Consider the following 24812-nt stretch of genomic DNA (forward strand, 5'->3'; position numbering starts at 1 on the left):
TTATTCATCGCGTCCGTAATAAAGGTACACTTGGACATATTTAAATAAAGTTACTGCTTTACAGTGTCCATTTTACTTTTTTCCATGAATTCTTGATAGCCATCATAACTCACAGTACATGAACATGAATTCACATAAACATTTCAAAATAAACTCTGTTTCCTTAGCATACAACTCATACTGTAACCCATGTACATTCATTTTACTGCTGCTGACAGTGCAGAACACCACTCCAAGAACTCAACGCACTCAGATAAGCTTAGCTGCATGAAATTCCTGCCGGCCTAACACCGGTGCAACACCTAATAAGCCTGCACCAAGCAGTTTTCAAGCATTCACACATAGTAATTAGTCAATTAACAACAGCACAGGATTCATAAAGCACATAAACACAAGCTTCAGACATCAATGGATTACTCTAACCTGCTTCAAATGTATCCCGACTGGTTTTAGTGAGAGTAGAAGGCTCATCTTTAAGTTTTGACAGCGTGTAACACTTAGCGAGTTAGCATATTGATCATTACTCACCAGGAAATCAATTGTTTACAGCTCTAACAGTTCTACGCCATACATCCGTGTTCAACTTATCTGTCAGATTTCTGACTTATGACTTTTTATCAGTTTTATCAGTTCAATTCTATTTTTTTCAGCATCTACACACACCATGCATTGGTCGAGGGGAACGCACAGAGATGGGTACCAAGATAAGATGACTACTCCTATCAGTTTTTTTTGCACACTGAAAACAGTGCGTAACAACTGCCACCTGAATTAAAGGACAGTAACACATATACAGTTTGTGATTTAACTTAAGGCTTAGGAGAAGATGCTTTTACTGCTTCCTTCTCATGGGGAAATAGTCATAAATTTTCACTTGAGAGAAACATTTAGAAGACAACACATGATATACAGCTAAATTCTCAGAGCAGTTTAGAAATAATCTGGGGTTTAACTAACCCTGATTACATTAGACATTAATGTTTTATTTCTCCACCACTCTTTACATTTTTCATGAAATCACTGGTCACATGACAGCTTCTGACAGCTGCTGATGTTCACACACTCAGACGCCTTTTTAATCAGATCAGAAGCTAAATCAGGATTTCTGATGTTGCAAAGTTGGTATTAATATTCTCTCATGTCTGACCAGATTTAAATAGAATTAAAACATCTGTATTTGTATCAACATTTGGTGCATCTGGGGCCTTTCACATCACTCACTGCATGTTCTGTATCATCAGAAAAACAAAACCTCAGAAAGACAAAGAAAACTATTCTGTTGAGCATCAAAATTCTCACATCACAGGATTCACATCATCCTTTTGAGCTGCTGGGTGGAAACTAAATGTACCCTTCATTTTTACCCTTATACCCTCTTCTGTCTTTGAGAATATGAATAGTCCTCTCTCTGAGCATTGAGGGGAAACACAATTATATATTCAGAACAGCTACAGTTCAGACTTTGTTCAGCACCTGTGGCTGATAATGGTGGTGGCAGGGGCAGTGAGGAGGATGAGGAGGAGAGAGATGAAGGTGAGAGTGAAGGGAGAGAAGCAGAGGCTTACAATGGGCTGACAGATTTAAATAGTCCTCCCTCTCTCTTTGACCTCCCTCCTCTTCCTCCTCCCCTCAGGCCAAGGGCTCCTACTCCATGGAGCATTTCCATTGGGGAGAACCTGTTGGGGGAAAGTGCTGCCTGATCGACTGTCCACCTCCAGTGGCTTGGAGGAGGAGTCAGCTGAGGTTTTCCCTGGAGAAATGAGGAGGCGGGAAGCAGAAGACAAGGAGAAGGCAGCAGAGGAGGAGCAGGAGCAGCTCCATGATGTCCAGGAGAAAAAAGACAGCACATACAAGATGAAGCACTTCCGCTGGAGCAGCCCGCCGGCCAGCAAACACTACAGTATGAAGAGCAGATGGACAGGAGCAGGGTAGTTATTCACTACTGAATTTATCAATAGGTGTTTAATGATTAACACATGAAGTTCATCAGCATCACGATAAGTAATGAAAAAGAACATCTGGTGATTTGATGTATAGGCTCCAGTGAGGATGACGAGGCCTACGATAGGAAAATGTAAAAAAAAAGTTCTTCATTTCCACAGTTTTTTTTAAGTTATATGACGTGAGACATGACATGTAAAATAATACACACAGAAACTGCTAATGTGGTGAAATCTTTATTTCATTTTATTTGTTCTGTTTCATCGAGAGAGAGAGAGAGAAAGAGAGAGAGAGAGAAAGTTGCAGACTGAGATCAGTAGCAGAGTGAAACAGTAGCTGAGTCCCAGTGAGTCAGGTCAAGACTGTGGACTCCTCATTGGAGGGGGGCAGCACTGTCAGGGTGGGGCCAACTCAACCCACTGCAGAGAGAGAGATGAACAAAGTTTTTCTGTGGACTGCAGCAGAGGAGACGACTCCTTCTGTTGGTCGTCCTCAGATTGGATGAAACTGCTCGTCAGTTTCTTGCTTCCCTCTCTGAGCTCAGTAACCATGGCAACAGACAGGCATCACAGCTGAACCATGACAACAGACAAGTTTCAGGACTAAAGAAAAAAAGTTTAAGGTTCCGCTGATGTGTCACTGTTTCATCTGTAAAATACTAACTTTGAACCAAGTTTTAAACTAAAAAAATTATATTGACAAATGTGAAAATGTCAGTTTTAAATATTTTTACAGCATCTGAAAGATTTCTTATCTAAAACAGAAACAGTCTGTTGATATTGTTCATTCAAAATGAAATTTGTTAAAATACAGATTTACATTTAAACTCGTCAAATGAATCCCACTCATACTAAAAGCTTTTTAAATAGATCAGTGATGTTTTAATCTTTAATCTTTGAGGAGATCAAAGAAAAAAGGCAAAAATATTTGGCACAGCACATGAGCTGAAAAGTAAAGACTTTAAATAATAGTTTATCCATAGAGAGTACTTTTGTTTTTGTGTCTGTATTTCTCTTAGAAATTCTTGAAATTTAAATTTCACCAACAAAACGTTTCATTGAAGAACATTTCAGTGAATTCAGTCCCAGATCCACTTCAACTAAATCACTGCACTTACATTCAATACCAAAAAACAGCTGAAATATGAAAATAATGCTGAAAGTTATTTATAAAATAATAATCTGACCCAGAACTTTTCAATGACTCAAAATTATTAAATTTCTCTTGCAGTGAAATAAAGATATGAGATAAGATATTGATTGAAATAAACTGTACATTTTATGAATGCAGAAAATATAAAAATGAAATTTTTACTCTTAAACTTAAAATATGCAAAGTGATGACATTTAAAAATCATTTATTTGAAATATCAGTGACACTGATGTTGATTGTTTAGTTGTGAAATTTGAGAGATTTTTATGACAAAGGTTTTTCTGAAATCCTTTGATATCTGACCACATTCACATAGAAATGAGCATTAGCACATTCATCATCAATATTCCAATAAAGTGATCCATTGATAAACAGCATGATCAGAGTGATCAGGTCCCTGTTGGAGTCAGTCAGAGCATTTCCATAGAGAGCCACTTTGCATCAGCAGCACCATGCTCCAGTGCTCTGGGAGAGTTTATAGTCCTGACAGTTGAAGACTGGATGACTGACAGCTGTCCTTCATCACAACAGAAGACACACAAATCCTCCTCATCAAAAACATGACTTTGATCTCCGTCCTCATCTGGACTCTCCTCTGCTGCTGCTTCACAGGTAAAGTCCAGAGAATCAAACTCCTCTCCTCTATCAACATCCGTCCCTCTGAAATGAAGCCGACAAAACCATGACTCTGCTTTATGTTTGTGTCTCTGTGTCCTCAGAGTCCAGAGGACAGGTCACAGTGACTCAGCCTGGAGCAGTGAGCTCTGCTCTGGGAGCCTCCATCACCATCACATGTAGGACCAGTCAGGATGTTTATGGCTCAAACCGTTTAGCCTGGTACCAACAGAGAGATGGAGAAAAACCTAAACTGCTTATTTATGCTGCTACCCGTCGAGCATCAGGGATTCCAGCTCGTTTTACAGGCAGTGGATCAAACTCTGACTTCACTCTGACCATCAGTGGAGTCCAGGCTGAAGATGCAGCAGTTTACTACTGTCAGAGTTTACACTCTATCAACAGTCAGTGGGTGTTCACACAGTGAAAAAGCGTCGTACAAAAACCTCCCTCAGCCACTGAACAGAAACTGAACTGAAACTGCTGCACTCATGTCAACATGTTGATGCTTCAGTCTATTAACTGGAAAGATAAAACCCAAAAGAGCTGACAGTCTCTCCACTGCATCCACATGTTCTAACATCACAACAGGAAGTTCAAAGGTCATATGTGAAGGTCATCATGCACAGAGCTGCTTGTTAGTAAAAAGTCTTTCATATGACCATCCATACCTGCAGCTCCCACCAGGTTGAGGATGTGATGCTGAGAGTCTGAATGAATCAGTTTGTCCAATCATTTCTTTGTGAGATCATCACCAAGCATTGACAATGTCCCTGAGACCTGATCCAGAAACGACAGTAGTCACTGCCCTCATATACTTACATGCAGGTCTAGTTTGTTGTTTGCTTTTATTCTGTCAGACAGAAATATGTATTTTATACATTGTGCTTCTGCTTTGCATGTTTGAGTTTCTAACAATGAAGCACAATGTGGTCTTTTTTGGTCCACATTTCTATTAACATTAATATATTTCATTTTACTGTTTTGAAATTCTTGAGTTATGAGACTTTCTCTTTCATATACTGAATTTGTTTAGTACTCAATGATGAAGTGTTTGTAACAAGATGACAGCTGACTATCAAAATCAAACAGGAAATGATTATAATCAAATCAAATCAAATTCTGATGCATCTTCTAATCTAATCTTATATTCAGAAATGTATTATCAGACACACACACACACATAATCTGTTTTGTTTAAAAACATACACCTCATCCACTATATCTACAGATGTGTGGTAATACATTAACATGAAAACGTTTCTTAATACAATTATCTAATTTCAAGCATCTGATCAGAGTCACACAAAAAGAGGTGGATAAAGTATCACAAACATGACTGAAGTAAAAGTACAGTTACTGCAGAAAAACAGGAAAGTAAACGTAGCCAACAACATGAATACTGAAGTTAGAGAACAAAGGTATCAACTGTAAAAAATGTGATTTTTTTTTAATGATAAATGATCAACATCCAAACAGAAGAGGATCATTTCTTTAACATGGAGAATAGATGAAGAAGGTCAATGCTGCTTGTTTCAGTCTTTCTCCATCACAGCAGAACATCATGGTGTGAACCTGGTATCACATCAGGATGTTTCCCCTCAGCGCCGAGAGTGACTTTAAATCTTCAAAGACAAAAGATGGTGTGTCTGGTAAAAATGTAAAATAAAAATGTGATTTAATTTCCACCAACCAGCTATGACACTGGTTTCTGTGATGTGTGAAGTTCGAGGCTGATGACACAGAATCAATTTTAACTTGTTCAATTCATTGTCTCAGAAAGGTGAATTCCAAACAATGTCAAAGATTTATTTCAGGTTTAAGGAGGGAGGAGCCAGTGTTTCATAAGAAACATGATGGATAAACAAGATACAAATGTCTAATGAACCTTCATCCAGAGATTTAAACAATAGAAGAATAAAATGTATAGTGTGTGTGTGTGTGTGTATGTGTGTGTGTGTCCTCAGTGAACTGTATCAGTCAGTTCAGTTTCTGTTCAGTGAATGAGGGAGGTTTTTGTATGATGCTTTTTCACTGTGTGAACACATACTGACTGTTGATATAGTGAAAACTCTGACAGTAGTAAACTGCTGCATCTTCAGCCTGGACTCCACTGATGGTCAGAGTGAAGTCAGAGTTTGATCCTCTGCCTGTAAAACGAGCTGGAATCCCTGATGGTCGACTGGTAGCACCATAAATAAGCAGTTTAGGTTTTTCTCCATCTCTCTGTTGGTACCAGGATAAATAGTTTGAGTCATAAACGTTCTGACTGGTCCTACATGTGATGGTGACAGAGGCTCCCAGAGCTGAGCTCACTGCTCCAGACTGAGTCACTGTGACCTGTCCTCTGGACTCTGAGGACACAGAGACACAAACATAAAGCAGAGTCATGGTTTTGTCGACTTCATTTCAGAGGGACGGATGTTGATAGAGGAGAGGAGTTTGATTCTCTGGACTTTACCTGTGAAGCAGCAGCAGAGGAGAGTCCAGATGAGGACGGAGATCAAAGTCATGTTTTTGATGAGGAGGATTTGTGTGTCTTCTGTTGTGATGAAGGACAGTTGTCAGTCATCCAGTCTTCAACTCTCAGGACTATAAACTCTCCCAGAGCACTGGAGCATGGTGCTGCTGATGCAAAGTGGCTCTCTATGGAAATGCTCTGACTAAAATGTGTTCATCAAGTTAAAATGTCCCCAAAGTGATGGTTTGAAAAATAAAACGTATTGTCACAACTGTAGAAAGACATGTAAACACACTAACATACACACATGCAAACACACAAGTCAATATTTGTATAATTATACAAATCTGTCTTTGTCATAAAAAGTACGTGTATATTTTCATACCAATTAAATAACAAAATTCACTTGACATGAATCTCATTTTACTCTGGTTGTTTCCAGTCATCATTCAAACCTTAACTGCTTTTAACAGAAAATCCATCAACATCTCAGGAATTATTTCATGAACACATCATAAAATCAGCTTGTTGACTGATGACGTTTTGTTATACGTCAAAAATGATTTCACTTGTAGTTTGTAATTGCCATATATTTGAAATTGCCTTCTTCCTGTTGTTCATCAGATGAGTTGAAGCAGGTTTTCTGGTGACTCCCTCCTGTTCTGAACATGGAGAAAATCCTGTAAATTGTTTAGAATCCACATTTCACCAAACTCAGGTAATGTAGTTAAATTCCAAGTATTTGTCTCATGTAAAAGTTAATCAAGATTTTGTGGAGGTCTGTTGGAGTCAGTCAGAGCATTTCCATAGAGAGCCACTTTGCATCAGCAGCACCATGCTCCAGTGCTCTGGGAGAGTTCATAGTCCTGACAGTTGAAGACTGGATGACTGACAACTGTCCTTCATCACAACAGAAGACACACAAATCCTCCTCATCAAAAACATGACTTTGATCTCCGTCCTCATCTGGACTCTCCTCTGCTTCACTCAGGGTGAGGAAAATCAGTTTTCATCATTTGGAGTGAAGCTGAGTTTAACTCCATCATCTCATGTCCAGTGTTTCTTCTCTGTCTTCAGGCTCTGTTGGACAAAATGTTGTCTTGACTCAGCCAGCAACTACATCAGTGCAGCTTGGTCAAACTGCCTCTGTTGAATGTACAACCAGTAGACAAGTGGGCTCATGCTGTTCCCCCACAAAATACTACCTGGCCTGGTACCATCAGAAAACTGGAGAAGTTCCCAAACTTCTGATCTATTTCATATCAGACAGATTTTCAGGAATCTCCCCCAGATTCAGTGGAAGTGGAGCAGGGAATGGAGTTCACTTCACTCTGACCATCAACGGAGTCCAGGCTGAAGATTCAGGAGTTTACTACTGTCAGAGTGCACATTACATCAACAGTCAGTGGGTGTTCTCACCGTGAAAAAGTGTCATACAAAAACCTCCCTCTGTCAAAACAGCAGCTGGAAGCTACTGCAGGAACTGATACAGTTCACTGCAGATGTTCACAAACACACACACACACACACACACAGAGAGAGACAGATGGTTTATGTTGTTCATAGTGTCTCTAGCATTTCTCCTCCTGAACTTCAAACGGTCCACCACCAACCTCAACTACCTGAAAGTTTCCTCAAATGAAGAGAACAGGTCCAGTTGAGAAGACCAATCAGACCAGTAACATCACAATATCTGCTCTATCTGTTGGAGTGATGAATGAAATGTCAAATGAAGAGTCATATTTCATCAGCATACATGTAAAAAATCACTTCCACAATGCCTATTGTTAATCAACAGCAGCATTTAAAGTCAGACCAACAGAGGACCCAGGATGGAGCCTTGGGGAACACCAGAGTTTATACTGATAGTATCTGGTGAATGTTGAGCAAGTGAGACAACATCATCTCTGCCTGACAGATAAGGACTGAACCAGTTAACCACTGTGACACAGGAGGAACACATCTACAGTTTATATGTTAGTCTACTGGAGCTGACACATCAGTGGCTAAACTTAATTCTTTCTTCATTCCTTTCACACATTTTCCTACACATAGACACAATTTCATAAAACACTTTGAAGAATAGTTTTAGCATTGTGCAATAGCATTGTGTGTGTGTGAGTATTGCAAGGTTATGATGCTTGCTTTTGATAACTATATGTTGGGGAGTTGCTGAAGTCTCAACAGGGACCAGGGTGTTACAGATAGAGCCAAGGAGGTGTGAAGGGGTTGTTCTCTAGATGTGGGGTGGACATGCCACGGATAGACGGCATAGGTAAAGACGAGGACAGAAGTGTGAAAGGGCACGATTAACTGATAGATGTGAGACAGCCCTGAGGAGGTGGGAGTGTTGTGTCTCTCTCTGTCTTCTTTTCTCTGTTTCATACAGGAAAAATCAGCTGTTCCCAGGCACGAGTGAAGGAGGTCAAATGGAGTCAGATAACCGTGAAGGAGGTGCCTGGGTGAAGGCCGGACGGGCAACAGCCAATGAAGAAGAGTTCAACCTACATTCTTTGCTTCCTTTGTGTAACAGTAATAAAAAGACAGGGCTAGGGGGAAGTTAATGTGTCAAACTTCGTGAACTGGCACAGCTGCATGTTGTTGTCAGGGAAAGAGAGTTTGACCCAGAGCTCTGTAATGATCTCCTTTTCTGAATGCTATTTTGCTGTTAGCTTTAATAAATGCTGGGATTTGAACTTTGAATGAGTTTCCTGTTTCCTTCATCAAACCAACACGTGAGTTCAGGTGACAAACTCAACAACATTCCAGTTGTTTCTCATCTCTGAAGCAGATGTCCACAACACTAAACACAATGCTTCACTTGTCTCACAGTTGTCATGACTTCATTACTTACTTACTAAATCTTGTCTGGTTAAACTCTCTCTCTGGGAGCCTCCGTCACCATCACATGTAGGACCAGTCAGAACGTTTATAGCTCAAACCGTTTAGCCTGGTACCAACAGAGAGATGGAGAAAAACCTAAACTGCTTATTTACCATGCTACCACTGGAGCATCAGGGATTCCAGCTCGTTTTACAGGCAGAGGATCAAACTCTGACTTCACTCTGACCATCAGTGGAGTCCAGGCTGAAGATGCAGCAGTTTACTACTGTCAGAGTTATCATGTTATCAACAGTCAGAATCTGTTCACACAGTGAAAAAGCGTCGTACAAAAACCTCCCTCAGTCACTGAACAGAAACTGAACTGACTGATACAGTTCACTGAGGACACACACACACACACACACACAGTAGTAGCTGGTACTGTATAATTTGTACAGAAAATTCACTATATCTCTAGATAGAAATTTAATATTGTTAATTCAAACACATGTATGTCAAAATGTTAAACAGACACTGATTTGCTTTTACACTACTTAAAATACTTAATTCAAACCCTGCTTTCATACTTTAAGAAATCCATCAGCATCAGGCCTCATTTATTTACATAATGTGCTGATGACTTCCTGTTGTACATCACAGAATCCTCATCTTCTCTTCATTAAATTATGGATAAGACCAGAAGTTAAATCAGGATTTCTGACTTCTCCCCCCTGTTTTAAATGTGCAATAAATCTTTTACATTGTTTGGAATCCACATTTCAATAAACTGACAAGATCTTCTTGAACTCAACTTTTTACCACATGTCAATTTCAAAACATTTTCCTCCAAAATCTTTTTGTCTGTGAATTACTTATTAATGTTTTTTTTTTCACAGCTGTCATTTCACCATCATTTTTGCTCTATTAACTGTGATTTTATTAGATTTCAATGGAAGACAAAAGCATCTGCATTAATGAGAAAAATTTGGTGCATCGGTGCTAATAGTGTGAGGAACCCAGTTCATGGTTTGGGCCTAGAGATGAAATAGCCCTGCTGAAATATCATTTTGTTACATTTATTATATTATTTTCACCTGTTTTTAAGCTTATATTGTCCGGTTTCTTTATTTGGTTAGGGGCGCTTTTATTTTGTAAATAAATCTTCTGGTACAGACACAGAGTTCCTGTTTACATAGCAGGACCTTGACTCAGGGAGAAATGGAAAAAAAGGATAAAACCGTAAAAGACAAACACAGACAAGGAAGCTTTGAATGTATTATTAGCGACCCCCCAACAAGGCACAAGGTTAGTATCTATTGTCATTACTGAAATATTACGATGGTTTGTGTGTTTAAGTAGTTTCAAACTACGGTAATTCTATAGTTCACTGAGGTAATTTTATGGTAATGAACTGAAACTGTATGAGAAAGGAGCTAACGGTTTTTACATTGTTGTTTTCTCTGTATTATCAGCTCTTACGTTGATTTTGGAGTTTTGCAATATATTTAATCAGTTTAATCAATCATTTAATTCATCAGTTCAGACCATCTTTCGGTGGGATATGCTACAAATAGCAGGAGAAAAACACAAACTAGGTCAAATCAGGACTTGGCTGGACATCTGTCAGATGTGGCACTTTGCTTGCTGGTCAACAAGTCTTCCGGCCTCACACAACTGTTTTGTTTTTTTCCTTATAATTTGCTGGACCATCCCACAAAACAGGTAGATCAGCCATTTTCTTCTTAATAGACACTGGACTGGCCCAGTATCTCTAAACCCCTCCCTCTCTCCCTCTCTCCCTTTGAGCCCAGTGCCTTCATTAAACAGCATCTTCAAAACAAGAGAAACTGTGACCTAAAAAAAACACAGGCTCTTCAGGAAGATGCTGCCAGACTTTGTTCAGCACCTGTGGCTGATAATGGTGGTGGCAGGGCCAGTGAGGAGGATGAGGAGAAGGAGAGATATGAAGGTGAGAGTGAAGGGAGAGAAGCAGAAGCTAACAAGAGGCTAAATCAGGATTTCTGAAAGTCAGACATATTTCCTCATGTCTGACCAGATTTAAATAGAATTAAAACATCTGTATTTATCTCTCAACATTTGGTGCATCTGGGGCCTTTCACATCACTCACTGCATGTTCTGTATCATCAGAATAACAGAACCTCAGAAAGACAAAGAAAACTATTCTGTTGAGCATCAAAATTCTCACATCACAGGATTCACATCATCCTTTTGAGCTGCTGGGTGGAAACTAAATTTACCCTTCATTTTTACCCTTATAACCTCTTATGTCTTTGAGAATATGAATAGTCCTCTCTCTGAGCATTGAGGGGAAACACAATTATATGTTCAGGGCAGCTACAGTTCATAGTTCACAATTTACCACTGAATCCACATGTTCTAACATCAGCACAGAGAAGGTCAAAGGTCACATGTGAAGGACATCATGCACAGAACTGCTTGCTGTTTTTTAGGATGTGATGCTGCACTAAGACACTGTCTGCTTTCACTGAGAGTCTGAGTGAATCAGTTTGTCCAATCATTTCTTTTTCAGATAATCACCAAGCAACGACAATGTCCCTGAGACCTGATCCAGAAATGACAGTAGTCACTGTGGGTGTCATGGATCAGCTGTTAGTATAAAGACATCAGCAGCAAGAAAGCATACATGTATTGTGACGACAACAAAAAACACTGAAAGTAAACTAATATAATCAAAGTATATTTATTGTCAAAAAATATGGAATATGTCAGCATTACTAGAAGAAAACAGCACTATGGAAATCTATGAAAGCCATGTTAAACAGAGACCCAGAGAGAGAGTTGCAGAGTGAGTGCAGAGATACTGGGTATCTCTTTATGCTGATGATGCCTAAGTTTATATTTCTGCTCCTGAAAGTCCAACAAAGACTCAGCAGATTTCTGTCCCTCAGACAACATATAACAATCACTTTAAGAACTCTCCTTTTGAGTAGAGGTGAAAAAAAAATTAATTGAATAAAACATTTAACAAATTTATAAAAAGTCACTGAAAACCCACAAACAATTAGCATAGAGTTTAAACCAGGGAGAGTAATCAGTCAAGCTGTATTTCATGTCAGTGAGAAAGTATCATAATCACCTGCTGATGTAATAAAAACTACAGATGGAAGCAGAATTTAGTTGATGAACAGATCTTTATTTTGTTGAAACTGTGAAATTACAAAAATAAAGAAAAATAGCAAACAGAGAGAGAGAAGATGAGAAAGAGAGAGAGACAGTGTCACAGTGAGCAGAGTAAAACCAGTAGCAAAGTCCCAGTGAGTCAGGTCAGGACTGGGAACACTGGTCTCTCCTCAGCGTCTCTGAGACCAGAGTCTGGCAGCCCTGGGTGGCCTCACAGGTCACAGAGTCCAGCTTCCCCCACTGGTCTGCAGGGAGCCTCAGGGTGCTGCTCCAGCTGTAGAGGCCGTCCTTCCCCAGCACCCCGGGGCTCCTGCTCTCCTCCCAGCTGCTGCTGATCCTGCTGCCCCCCACCTTCCAGGCCAGACTCCAGTCTGAGGGGAAGCCCTTGTTGGCTGGGCACATGAGTGTGACCTCCGTCTGATGGAGCTCCTCTTGGGAGGGGGGCAGCACCGTCAGGGTGGGACGGGTATTACCTAGGAGACAGCAATCAGCTTAGAGGACAAGGAGCACACAGCTGTCAATCAAACAGCAGACACTTGGACACCTTTACCGTGTGAGAGTTGATTTTCTCCTTTAAGGAGTTTCTGTCAGATGGTTTTTCTGCTCCACCAGTCACTCACTCACACATTGTTTCACTTCCCTTTAAGAAGCCTCTCATGCACATCAGCACAGAGACAATCATCAGACACTTTGACCTGAAACACATCAAACTACACTGGAAACACAAGAAGCTGATTTTACATTTCAATAATTACATTTTACTGTAGTCTATATTACACAATTTAATGGAAAGAATAAAATACTGTACTCTACTGAAACATTTTCAGTTTTTTATTAATTTCTTCAAAGTCCTGATTAATTTATAGTGAAACACATTTACTGATAAAACTATCAAGAGCAAAACAGTTAAATCAGATCGACTGTTAAACGTCAAAATATCACATAATAACTGACAGCCATATTTAAAAATCAGACACAGATTAAAATAAGTTATTACCATACTAAATTCAGAAAATTTCAGTCATAGAATAATTTTAGCTCAATTTCTAACCAGTTTAAACTTTAAAGAGGACTGCAGGATTGTTGCTGTTTAATCTTTGCTGCAGCTCAAATTGTTCACGTTTCACAAATTAACTGCAACATGTAAAGAAAAATTCTGTGAATCTGCTTCAAGTTCAGCTTCAAGGTTAAAGAGGAGAAATGAACAATAACACAGAGATTTTAAAGTGGTTTAGATCGGCCTCATGGAAATTTATATCTCCTACAGATGTTCAGACACAGAGATTAGAACCTGAACTCATCAGACAACATTTAATATTTGATCAGAAACTTACTTCCAACATCCAGTCTGGTTCCTCCACCAAAAGTCCACCACAGTGATACAAACTCATTGAGCCGTCGTACAAAAACCTCTCACTGTACAGAGACACAGCTCTCTGACTTTGAAACAAACAAACTCACCAAAATGAGTCTGTTTGTGGTATTTCAACAGCTGATGTGAGAAATGACAATTGCCACAAAATCCCAGACTGTATATTTTTCTATTATATAGATTAATATTGAAATAAAAGTATTTGACTCTGCTGCTGCTTCACCTACATGTTCTCACTCCCAGCTCATCACATATGGACGTTTGGTCAGGAACCTTTAGCTTCATTGTTGAACGTGAAATAAAACAGTACAGCATTACTAAATTCATTTAGAAACTCACAGCACTTGGTTAATGTTGGAGAAAGATTGTGGTGTGGTTTAATACAGAAAAAGTTCAGTGTGACTTCAAAACCATGATGTTGTCTCAGCTCATATACGTCTCTGACAAAAGGCTTTGGTCTGTTTGATTCATGCGTCAACTTTCAACAAAGCACAGTCTGTATTTGTATCAGATAAACTGCATGATTAAAAATGATGCTAAAGGAGTTCAAAAGTGACACCAGGAGGTCCTGACCAAGTGACTGTGACGAGTTTGGGGTGAGAGCGTGTTGACTTCACAGGTAAAGTCCAGAGAATCAAACTGTCACTGTAACATGTTGACACTCTTTATATTTACTTTTGACCATAATAGACATGGTCTCTGTATTTCTGATTTTCTGAATATAGGAAACAACAATCACAGAAGATCCTGGTGTAAGAAACAGGTGATCTAATCAGGGGATGATGACGTGACCTTTAATCACAAGTCCATCATATATATGTGTGTATGTTCACTTCTTCACCTGAGGACGACATCTGTGGTTGAAATGATCTCAGTCACATCCACATCAAAGAAGAGGAAAGGAAAATACAGTAGGATGCTGCAGTTTCTAATTTGTTCTTTTTATCATTTAAAAACATTTACAAACTATGTCTGAGGTCATTTTTATAGTTGATGCCTTTGTTCTCTAACTTCAGTGTGTGTGTGTGTGTGTGTGTGTGTGTGTGTCCTCAGTGAACTGTATCAGTCAGTTCAGTTTCTGTTCAGTGACTGAGGGAGGTTTTTGTACGACACTTTTTCACTGTGTGAACACCCACTGACTGTTGATAACATGAAAACTCTGACAGTAGTAAACTGCTGCATCTTCAGCCTGGACTCCACTGATGGTCAGAGTGAAGTCAGAGTTTGATCCTCTGCCTGTAAAACGAGCTGGAATCCCTGATGCTCCAGTGGTAGCATAGTAAATAAGCAGTTTAGGTTTTTCTCCATCTCTCTTTTGATACCAGGCTAAACGGTGGTATGGGCTGCCATAATAAACATCCTGACTGGTCCTACATGTGATGGTGATGGAGGCTCCCAGAGCAGAGCTCACTGCTCCAGACTGAGTCACTGTGACCTGTCCTCTGGACTCTGAGGACACAGAGACACAAACATAAAGCAGAGTCATGGTTTTGTCAGCTTCATTTCAGAGGGACGGATGTTGATAGAGGAGAGGAGTTTGATTCTCTGGACTTTACCTGTGAAGCAGCAGCAGAGGAGAGTCCAGATGAGGACGGAGATCAAAGTCATGTTTTTGATGAGGAGGATTTGTGTGTCTTCTGTTGTGATGAAGGACAGCTGTCAGTCATCCAGTCTTCAACTCTCAGGACTATAAACTCTCCCAGAGCACTGGAGCATGGTGCTGCTGATGCAAAGTGGCTCTCTATGGAAATGCTCTGACTTGTTATTTGTTGCTGACACAGTATCACATGTACAATGATTCATGTAAAGGGAACAGTGATATGTGATTCTTTTTCATGAAAATGTGATCCAATAAACACTGAACTGAAATGACTGGTGTGTGTAATAGACATTTACATTCTGTGCATTTTAAAATTAAGTTAAAATCTATAGAAAATTATTTTTTTTCTAAATAAATGAACAAATGAATGAAAATTATTTGGTAAATCTAAAATTAAATATACTTGGTCTTAAAATCTCAGATCACTTAATGCTGATGATGTCCTTCTTTTTATTTCTAATATTGAGAATTGATTTTTAAACCTTTTCATATTTATTACAGATTAAAATCTAAGTATATATGAGTAAACATACATCACTTATTTTTTGTATTTTGTGTAAATAAGCACAAATAATGATAATGACCTGACAACCATCAAATTTTACAATATTTGTTTCAGTTAAATTTGTGTTAGGAATACATTTAAATGACAATCCTGACACATTTAAATAATTAATAAATAAGACACATATGTATTGTAGATCACATCCTACAGTGATGTTTGATAATGATGATGTGAGTGAGTGAAGTAGAAAGAAAATAAAAGAAAGAAAATATTCTGTTTTCCATCAAACTCAAGTAGAAACCACACACAAATGAACAATGACATGTTTCTAATTATTATTCTGAAAACTTGACTCATCCACTATTGAACAAAATCATCAGAGTGATCAGGTCCCTGTTGGAGTCAGTCAGAGCATTTCCATAGAGAGCCACTTTGCATCAGCAGCACCATGCTCCAGTGCTCTGGGAGAGTTTATAGTCCTGACAGTTGAAGACTGGATGACTGACAGCTGTCCTTCATCACAACAGAAGACACACAAATCCTCCTCATCAAAAACATGACTTTGATCTCCGTCCTCATCTGGACTCTCCTCTGCTGCTGCTTCACAGGTAAAGTCCAGAGAATCAAACTCCTCTCCTCTATCAACATCCGTCCCTCTGAAATGAAGCCGACAAAACCATGACTCTGCTTTATGTTTGTGTCTCTGTGTCCTCAGAGTCCAGAGGACAGGTCACAGTGACTCAGTCTGGAGCAGTGAGCTCTGCTCTGGGAGCCTCCGTCACCATCACATGTAGGACCAGTCAGAATGTTTATGGCTCAGACCGTTTAGCCTGGTATCAACAGAGAGATGGAGAAAAACCTAAACTGCTTATTTACCTTGCTACCACTGTAGCATCAGGGATTCCAGCTCGTTTTACAGGCAGAGGATCAAACTCTGACTTCACTCTGACCATCAGTGGAGTCCAGGCTGAAGATGCAGCAGTTTACTACTGTCAGAGTTATCATGAAATCAGCAGTAAAGCTGTGTTCACACAGTGAAAAAGCATCGTACAAAAACCTCCCTCAGTCACTGAACAGAAACTGAACTGACTGATACAGTTCACTGAGGACACACACAAACACACACACACTGAAGTTAGAGAACAAAGGCATCAACTATAAAAATGACCTCAGACATAGTTTGTAAATGTCTTTAAATGATAAAAAAGACAAATTAGAAACTGCAGCATCCTACTGTCTTTTCCTTTCCTCTTCTTTGATGTGGATGTGACTGAGATCATTTCAACCACAGATGTCGTCCTCAGGTGAAGAAGTGAACATACACACATATATATGATGGACTTGTGATTAAAGGTCACGTCATCATCCCCTGATTAGATCACCTGTTTCTTACACCAGGATCTTCTGTGATTGTTGTTTCCTATATTCAGAAAATCAGAAATACAGAGACCATGTCTATTATGGTCAAAAGTAAATATAAAGAGTGTCAACATGTTACAGTGTCTTTAAACCTTGATCCTTCCACTAAAGCAGTCCCAAGTTCCAGGTCCCAGCACAGACCCTCACAGACCAGGTGTGATCCACCCACATCCAGGTCTCTCTGATCACATGATGACAATAACATTACACAGATGTCATCAGCCTCTGACCTGACTGAACATGTCTGACATCATAGGTCTCATTTCAGCTCGTTGTTGAAATGTGATGTCAGTCATGTTCACATGATGTTATAAACAAATCCCATCAATCCACCAGTGAATGGAACTAACTAACAAGTCTTGTCTGTGTATCCAAAACCTGAATGACATCTTTAGATTTGCTGTAGAGCTCCATTGCTGTCTGTTAATTATTAAAAAAACATGAGTGAGCCACACTGTTGCACTGAGTGACATGTTCCTGGATTTCAGTAAAATAATGGAGCTGTAGTTTATTTAGAAACCGCTCCATAGACTAATAACAGCAAAGATATTCATGGTACCTGGTTGAGGGAGTGTCCGCACCACACAGTTCTTCACTTTCCCCATTTAGATCCTGTGTCATGCTGTCAGTTTATGTTGTCCACCCTGAAGAAAGCCTCTAACACCCTGAGCCTCAGCTGCTGAGAAGTCCAGGTGGTCCTCAATACAAAGTTCCTCCTGGTCTCTCTTGAGAGGGACGGATGTTAGAGGAGTTTGATTCTCTGGACTTTACCTGTGAAGTCAACACGCTCTCACCCCAAACTCGTCACAGTCACTTGGTCAGGACCTCCTGGTGTCACTTTTGAACTCCTTTAGCATCATTTTTAATCATGCAGTTTATCTGATACAAATACAGACTGTGCTTTGTTGAAAGTTGATGCATGAATCAAACAGACCAAAGCCTTTTGTCAGAGACGTATATGAGCTGAGACAACATCATGGTTTTGAAGTCACACTGAACTTTTTCTGTATTAAACCACACCACAATCTCTCTCCAACATTAACCAAGTGCTGTGAGTTTCTAAATGAATTTAGTAATGCTGTACTGTTTTATTTCATGTTCAACAATGAAGCTAAAGGTTCCTGACCAAACGTCCATATGTGATGAGCTGGGAGTGAGAACATGTAGGTGAAGCAGCAGCAGAGTCAAATACTTTTATTTCAATATGAATCTATATAATAGAAAAATATACAGTCTGGGATTTTGTGGCTATTGTCATTTCTCACATCAGCTGTTGAAATATCACAAACAGACTCATTTTGGTGAGTTTGTTTGTTTCAAAGTCAGAGAGCCGTGTCTCTGTACAGTGAGAGGTTTTTGTACGACGGCTCAATGAGTTTGTATCACTGTGGTACACGTTCGGTGGAGGAACCAGACTGGATATTGGAAGTAAGTCAAATTTTTATTAACTGTTTTATTTCAGGAGCTGTTTTTCGTTTTATTTCTATTACATTCAGCAAACCAGGAAAAGAAGTTACCTTTCCATGTCAATGTAAAGTTTTAAGAGAAAAGTTTTCCAACTTGAGACAAAGTTTGTTTTAACAGTAGAAATTGTAAAAACTCATGATAATGAAAATTAAATACTGAGGCAGAGAAAAACCTCATTTCCAAATTTAACACTAAAGCAGCGTCTTGAGGGTTTGTAGATTTAGTTTGGACAAAGTCAGAGAGCCGTGTCTCTGTACAGTGAGAGGTTTTTGTACGATGGCTCAATGAGTTTGTATCACTGTGGTTGACTTTTGGTGGAGGAACCAGACTGGATGTTGGAAGTAAGTTTAATTTTTGAAATATTTCATGATGTAACATAGAATATTTTATGTTTCACTGTTACATTTTTATTTAGAAACTAAAATATGTGATTTTACATTGTCAGTTACATTTTTGCCTGAAAGTTTCTGCTTCAATATCAGAAACTACAGTTTTATGTTTAAACTGTAAATGATGAATCCAAACATGATCAGTGTTTGGTTCATAATATCAATCATGTAATCAAATGTTTAGATGACAGGAACTTGAGGACTTGTAGTTTTATTTTAGTCAGACAAAGTCAGAGAGCCGTGTCTCTGTACAGTGAGAGGTTTTTGTACGACGGCTCAATGAGTTTGTATCACTGTGGTGGACTTTTGGTGGAGGAACCAGACTGGATGTTGGAAGTAAGTTTCTGATCAAATATTAAATATTGTCTGATGAGTTCAGGTTCTAATCTCTGTGTCTGAACATCTGTAAGAGATATAAATTTCCATGAGGCCGATCTAAACCACTTTAAAATCTCTGTGTTATTGTTCATTTCTCCTCTTCAACTGTGAAGCTGAACTTGAAGCAGATTCACAGAATTTTTCTTTACATGTTGCAGTTAATTTGTGAACGTGAACAATTTGAGCTGCAGCAAAGATTAAACAGCAACAATCCTGCAGTCCTCTTTAAAGTTTAAACTGGTTAGAAATTGAGCTAAAATAATATAGAACTGAAATTTTCTGAATTTAATAGTTACTTATGGTAATCATTTTTTTAATCTGTGTCTGATTTTTAAATATGGCTGTCAGTAATTATGTGATATTTTGGCGTTTATCACTAGATCTGATTTAACTGTTTTGCTCTTGATAGTTTTATCAGTAAATGTGTTTCACTATAAATGAATCAGGACTTTGAAGAAATTCATAAAAAACTGAAAATGTTTCCAAACAGTATTTTATTCTTTCCATTAAATTGTGTAATATAGACTACAGTAAAATGCAATTATTAAAATGTAAAATCAGCTTCTTGTGTTTCCAGTGTAGTTTGATGTATTTCAGGTCAAAGTGTCTGATGATTGTCTCTGTGCTGATGTGCATGAGAGGCTTCTTAAAGGGAAGTGAAACAATGTGTGAGTGAGTGACTGGTGGAGCAGAAACACCATCTGACAGAAACTCCTTAAAGGAGAAAATCAACTCTCACACAGTGAAGGTGTCCAAGTGTCTGCTGTTTGATTGACAGCTGTGTGCTCCCTGTCCTCTAAGCTGATTGGTGTCTCCTAGGTGATACCCGTCCCACCCTGACGGTGCTGCCCCCATCCCAAGAGGAGCTCCATCAGACGGAGGTCACACTCATGTGCCTGGCCAACAAGGGCTTCCCCTCAGACTGGAGTCTGGCCTGGAAGGTGGGGGGCAGCAGGATCAGCAGCAGCTGGGAGGAGAGCAGGAGCCCCGGGGTGCTGGGGAAGGACGGCCTCTACAGCTGGAGCAGCACCCTGAGGCTCCCTGCAGACCAGTGGGGGAAGCTGGACTCTGTGACCTGTGAGGCCACCCAGGGCTCCCAGACTCTGGTCTCAGAGACGCTGAGGAGAGACCAGTGTTCCCAGTCCTGACCTGACTCACTGGGACTCTGCTACTGGTTTTACTCTGCTCACTGTGACACTGTCTCTCTCTCTTTCTCATCTTCTCTCTCTCTCTCTCTGATATGTTTGCTGGTTTTTTCTAATGTTTGTAATTTCACTGTTTCCACAAAATAAAGATCTGTTCATCAAATAAATTCTGCTTCCATCTGTAGTTTTTATTACATCAGCAGGTGATTATGATACTTTCTCAGTGACATGAAATACAACTCGATTGATAACTCTCCCTGGTTTAAACTCTATGCTAATTGTTTGTGGGTTTTCAGTGACTTTTTACAAATTTGTTAAATGTTTTGGTCAATTGAAAATTTTGTCACCCCTACTCAAAAGCAGACCTCTTAAAGTGATTGTTATATGTTGTCTGAGGGACAGAAATCTGCTGAGTCTTTGTTTGACTTTGAGGAGCAGAAATATAAAGTCAGGTATCATCAGCATGAAGAGATATCCAACAAATTCAATATTTTATGACAATAAATATACCTTAATTATATGAGTTTATTTTCAATGTGTTTTTTTATCATTGTGATAAAAGTCTGCTTTCTTGCTGCTGACGTCTTTATCGTAACAACTGACCCATGAAACCCACAGTGACTACTTTCATTTCTGGATCAGGTCTCAGGGACATGGTCATTGCTACAGGTCTGGACAGACAAATGAAAAGTCTTTTTAACAGCAAGCAGTTCTGTGCATGATGTCCTTCACTATCTGATGATACAGAACATGCAGCGAGTGATGTGAAACCCCAGATGCACCAAATGTTGAGAGATAAATACAGATGTTTTAATTCTATTTAAATCTTGTCAGACATGGGGAAATATGTCTCATGTTTCCAACATTAGAAATCCTGATTTAGCTTCTGATCTGATTAACTTAAACCAGTGAAGAAATCAGAATATATCTACTTGTAATCAAACAGTCGTCAGGTGAGGTGGCTGGCTTCTTGGCTGAGACAAACTTTTCTATCAGTGATTGGATGATGGATTGAAACAGAGCAAGTTCAGCATGTTTGTGATGTATAATAGGATGTCATCAGCATATGAACAGAGTGACTGATGCTAAAAGGGTGTCTGATTGTGCGAAAATCAGCAGCTGTCAGAAGCTGTCATGTGACTAGTGATTTCAACTTTGTTCAGTAGGAAATCATTGATTGTGTGTGTGTGTGTGTGTGTGTGTGTGTGTGTGTGTGTGTGTGTGTGTGTGTGTGTGTGTGTGTCCTCAGTGAACTGTATCAGTCACTTCAGTTTCTGTTCAGTGACTGTGGGAGGTTTTTGTACGACGTTTTTTCACTGTGTGAACACATCCTGACTGTTGATAACATGTACACTCTGACAGTAGTAAACTGCTGCATCTTCAGCCTGGACTCCACTGATGGTCAGAGTGAAGTCAGAGTTTGATCCAATGCCTGTAAAACGAGCTGGAATCCCTGAAGCTACAGTGGTAGCATAGTAAATAAGCAGTTTAGGTTTTTCTCCATCTCTCTGTTGGTACCAGGCTAAGTAGTGCCTGTTGTTATAAACATGAACATTCTGACTGGTCCTACATGTGATGGTGACGGAGGCTCCCAGAGCAGAGCTCACTGCTCCAGGCTGAGTCACTGTGACCTGTCCTCTGGACTCTGAGGACACAGAGACACAAACATAAAGCAGAGTCATGGTTTTATCGGCTTCATTTCAGAGGGACGGATGTTGATAGAGGAGAGGAGTTTGATTCTCTGGACTTTACCTGTGAAGCAGCAGCAGAGGAGAGTCCAGATGAGGACGGAGATCAAAGTCATGTTTTTGATGAGGAGGATTTGTGTGTCTTCTGTTGTGATGAAGGACAGTTGTCAGTCATCCAGTCTTCAACTGTCAGGACTATAAACTCTCCCAGAGCACTGGAGCATGGTGCTGCTGATGCAAAGTGGCTCTCTATGGAAATTCTTATTTTCATGCAGTTTATATGTTTGAGTAACTTTTATTCTGAGTGTCTTTTCTTATATTTTAACAAGCTGCTGCAAAAGGTTGATCTTTCCTTTGATAAATTGATGAATATTGAATATTGACAAACTTAAAATTGTTGTAATGAAGCTCTCGCGTAAGTTCAATCAGGAAGACCTATCCTCTCGCATGCATATGCTGTATATAATCCTAATTAAGGCCCACCTCTTCTCACATATTCACACATTATTCCCTCATCCTTCCGGCTATGGCTGTCATCCGTCCTTTCAGCTGTTCAGACAGCTGTTCACAACAAACCAATAGCAGGGCAACACAATTTCTCGTTAGCCTATCATTTATCCGTTTCAGAGCATTCTCAGCCATCTTCAGCATCAGAGGCTCTCCAGCCATCATCAGCATCAGAGGGATAGTCAGCCACCACCTCCACCAGTGTCTGGTCTCGGGGGGATTATATACACATACATACGTAAGTATTTTGCTGCTGCTCATCCCAACCCTAAACTACTCCCCCCACAAGACCAAGCACCAAAGTCTATAACTTCAGCACTATCATCACATGTCTTGTCTAATTAAAATATTTACTTTCACTTCATTCACTCGTCTCTCCTGATTGAACTGTGTTTTTGTCAGTTCTTCAACCACCTGACAAAATATTACAGAGAGCCATGTCTCTCTACAGTTAGAGGTTTTTCTACAACGGCTCAATAAGTTTGTATCATCACACCAACTTCACATTATTCAGTTCATGCTGATATTTTCACTGTTACAATGATACCAGTGTTGTTGCTTCATAACAGTAAAGATCATTTTCTTCAAATTAAATATTTTCCATGGATAATTTTATACCACAACGGATGCCTTCTTCCATATTTCTGTAGCTGCAGGATTGTAACTCATGACAAAGTCAGATTTTCAACAATTTTATTAATGAACTATGGGATTACATTACATGTATTGTAATTTAACCACAAACTCTTAACCTGACACTATCTGTGTTTAGCAGTGGTTTCCTAAAGCAGGTAGAAACAAGGTGTGAATGGAAGGATGAAGTGAATTCAACCTTTTCATTTACATTTAATACTGAATAGAGTTTCATGGATTAGAAATAGAGCATCATCAGCATACAATGGTATCACATGGTACTATTCTCACATTTTTAGGCCATTGGTAAAGCATTGAATGATCACTGTGGTGCTGTAGGGTTGAGAGTTTAACCAGACAAGATTTAGTAAGTAAGTAATGAAGTCATGACAACTGTGAGACAAGTGAAGCATTGTGTTTAGTGTTGTGGACATCTGCTTCAGAGACGAGAAACAACTGGAATGTTGTTGTGTTCGTCACCTGAACTCGCATGTTGGTTTGATGAAGGAAACAGGAAACTCATTCAAAGTTCAAATCCCAGCATTTATTAAAGCTAACAGCAAAATAGCATTCAGAAAAGGAGATCATTACAGAGCTCTGGGCCAAACTCTCTTTCCCTGACAACAACATGCAGATGTGCCAGTTCACGAAGTTTGACACATTAACTTCCCCCTAGCCCTGTCTTTTTATTACTGTTACACAAAGGAAGCAAAGAATGTAGGTTGAACTCTTCTTCATTGGCTGTTGCCCGTCCGGCCTTCACCCAGGCACCTCTTTCACGGTTATCTGACTCCATTTGACCTCCTTCACTCGTGCCTGGGAACAGCTGATTTTTTCTGTATGAAACAGAGAAAAGAAGACAGAGACAGACACAACACTCCCACCTCCTCAGGGCTGTCTCACATCTATCAGTTAACCGTGCCCTTGCACACTTCTGTCCTCGTCTTTACCTATGCCGTCTATCCGTGGCATGTCCACCCCGCATCTAGAGAACAACCCCTTCACGCCTCCTTGGCTTCACTATCTGTAACACCCTGGTCCCTGTTGAGACTTCAGCAACTCCCCAACATATAGTTATCAAAAGCAAGCATCATAACCTTGCAATACTCACACACACACAATGCTATTGCACAATGCTAAAACTATTCTTCAAAGTGTTTTATGAAATTGTGTCTATATGTAGGAAAATGTGTGAAAGGAATGAAAGAAAGAATTAAGTTTAGCCACTGATGTGTCAGCTCCAGTAGACTAACATATAAACTGTAGATATGTTCCTCCTGTGTCACAGTGGTTAACTGGTTCAGTCCTTTTCTGTCAGGCAGAGATGATGTTGACTCACTTGCTCAACATTCACCAGATACTATCAGTATAAACTCTGGTGTTCCCCAAGGCTCCATCCTGGGTCCTCTGTTGGTCTGACTTTAGATGCTGCTGTTGATTGACAGTAGGAATTGTGGAACCGATGTTTTCCACGTGTGCTGATGAAATATGACTCTTCATTTGACATTTCATTCATCACTCCAACAGATAGAGCAGATATTGTGATGTTACTGG

At 39.6% G+C, this 24812-nt stretch overlaps 2 gene segments (V, D, J or C); one reads left to right on the forward strand and one right to left on the reverse strand.

Annotated features, from left to right (window-relative positions):
- LOC139634465 (Ig kappa chain V-III region MOPC 63-like) overlaps positions 1 to 20597 on the forward strand; it is a 38760-nt gene extending 18163 nt beyond the window's left edge. The window contains 2 exon segments of the V gene segment in view: positions 19206 to 19243; positions 20105 to 20597. Of these exon segments, the coding sequence occupies positions 19206 to 19243; positions 20105 to 20433 (367 nt within the window).
- LOC139634476 (Ig kappa chain V-III region MOPC 63-like) lies at positions 11553 to 22276 on the reverse strand. The segment is given in 4 exon segments: positions 11553 to 12628; positions 13490 to 13525; positions 21755 to 22075; positions 22183 to 22276. Coding segments are annotated over 4 exon segments (738 nt in total).
- Positions 22277 to 24812: the final 2536 nt, after the last annotated feature.

The sequence above is a fragment of the Trachinotus anak genome, unplaced genomic scaffold (genome assembly GCF_046630095.1).
Source record: "Trachinotus anak isolate AG129_WGS33_773 ecotype Australia unplaced genomic scaffold, CSIRO_AGI_Tana_v1 ptg000016l, whole genome shotgun sequence".
In the NCBI taxonomy this organism is placed as follows: Eukaryota; Metazoa; Chordata; class Actinopteri; order Carangiformes; family Carangidae; genus Trachinotus; species Trachinotus anak.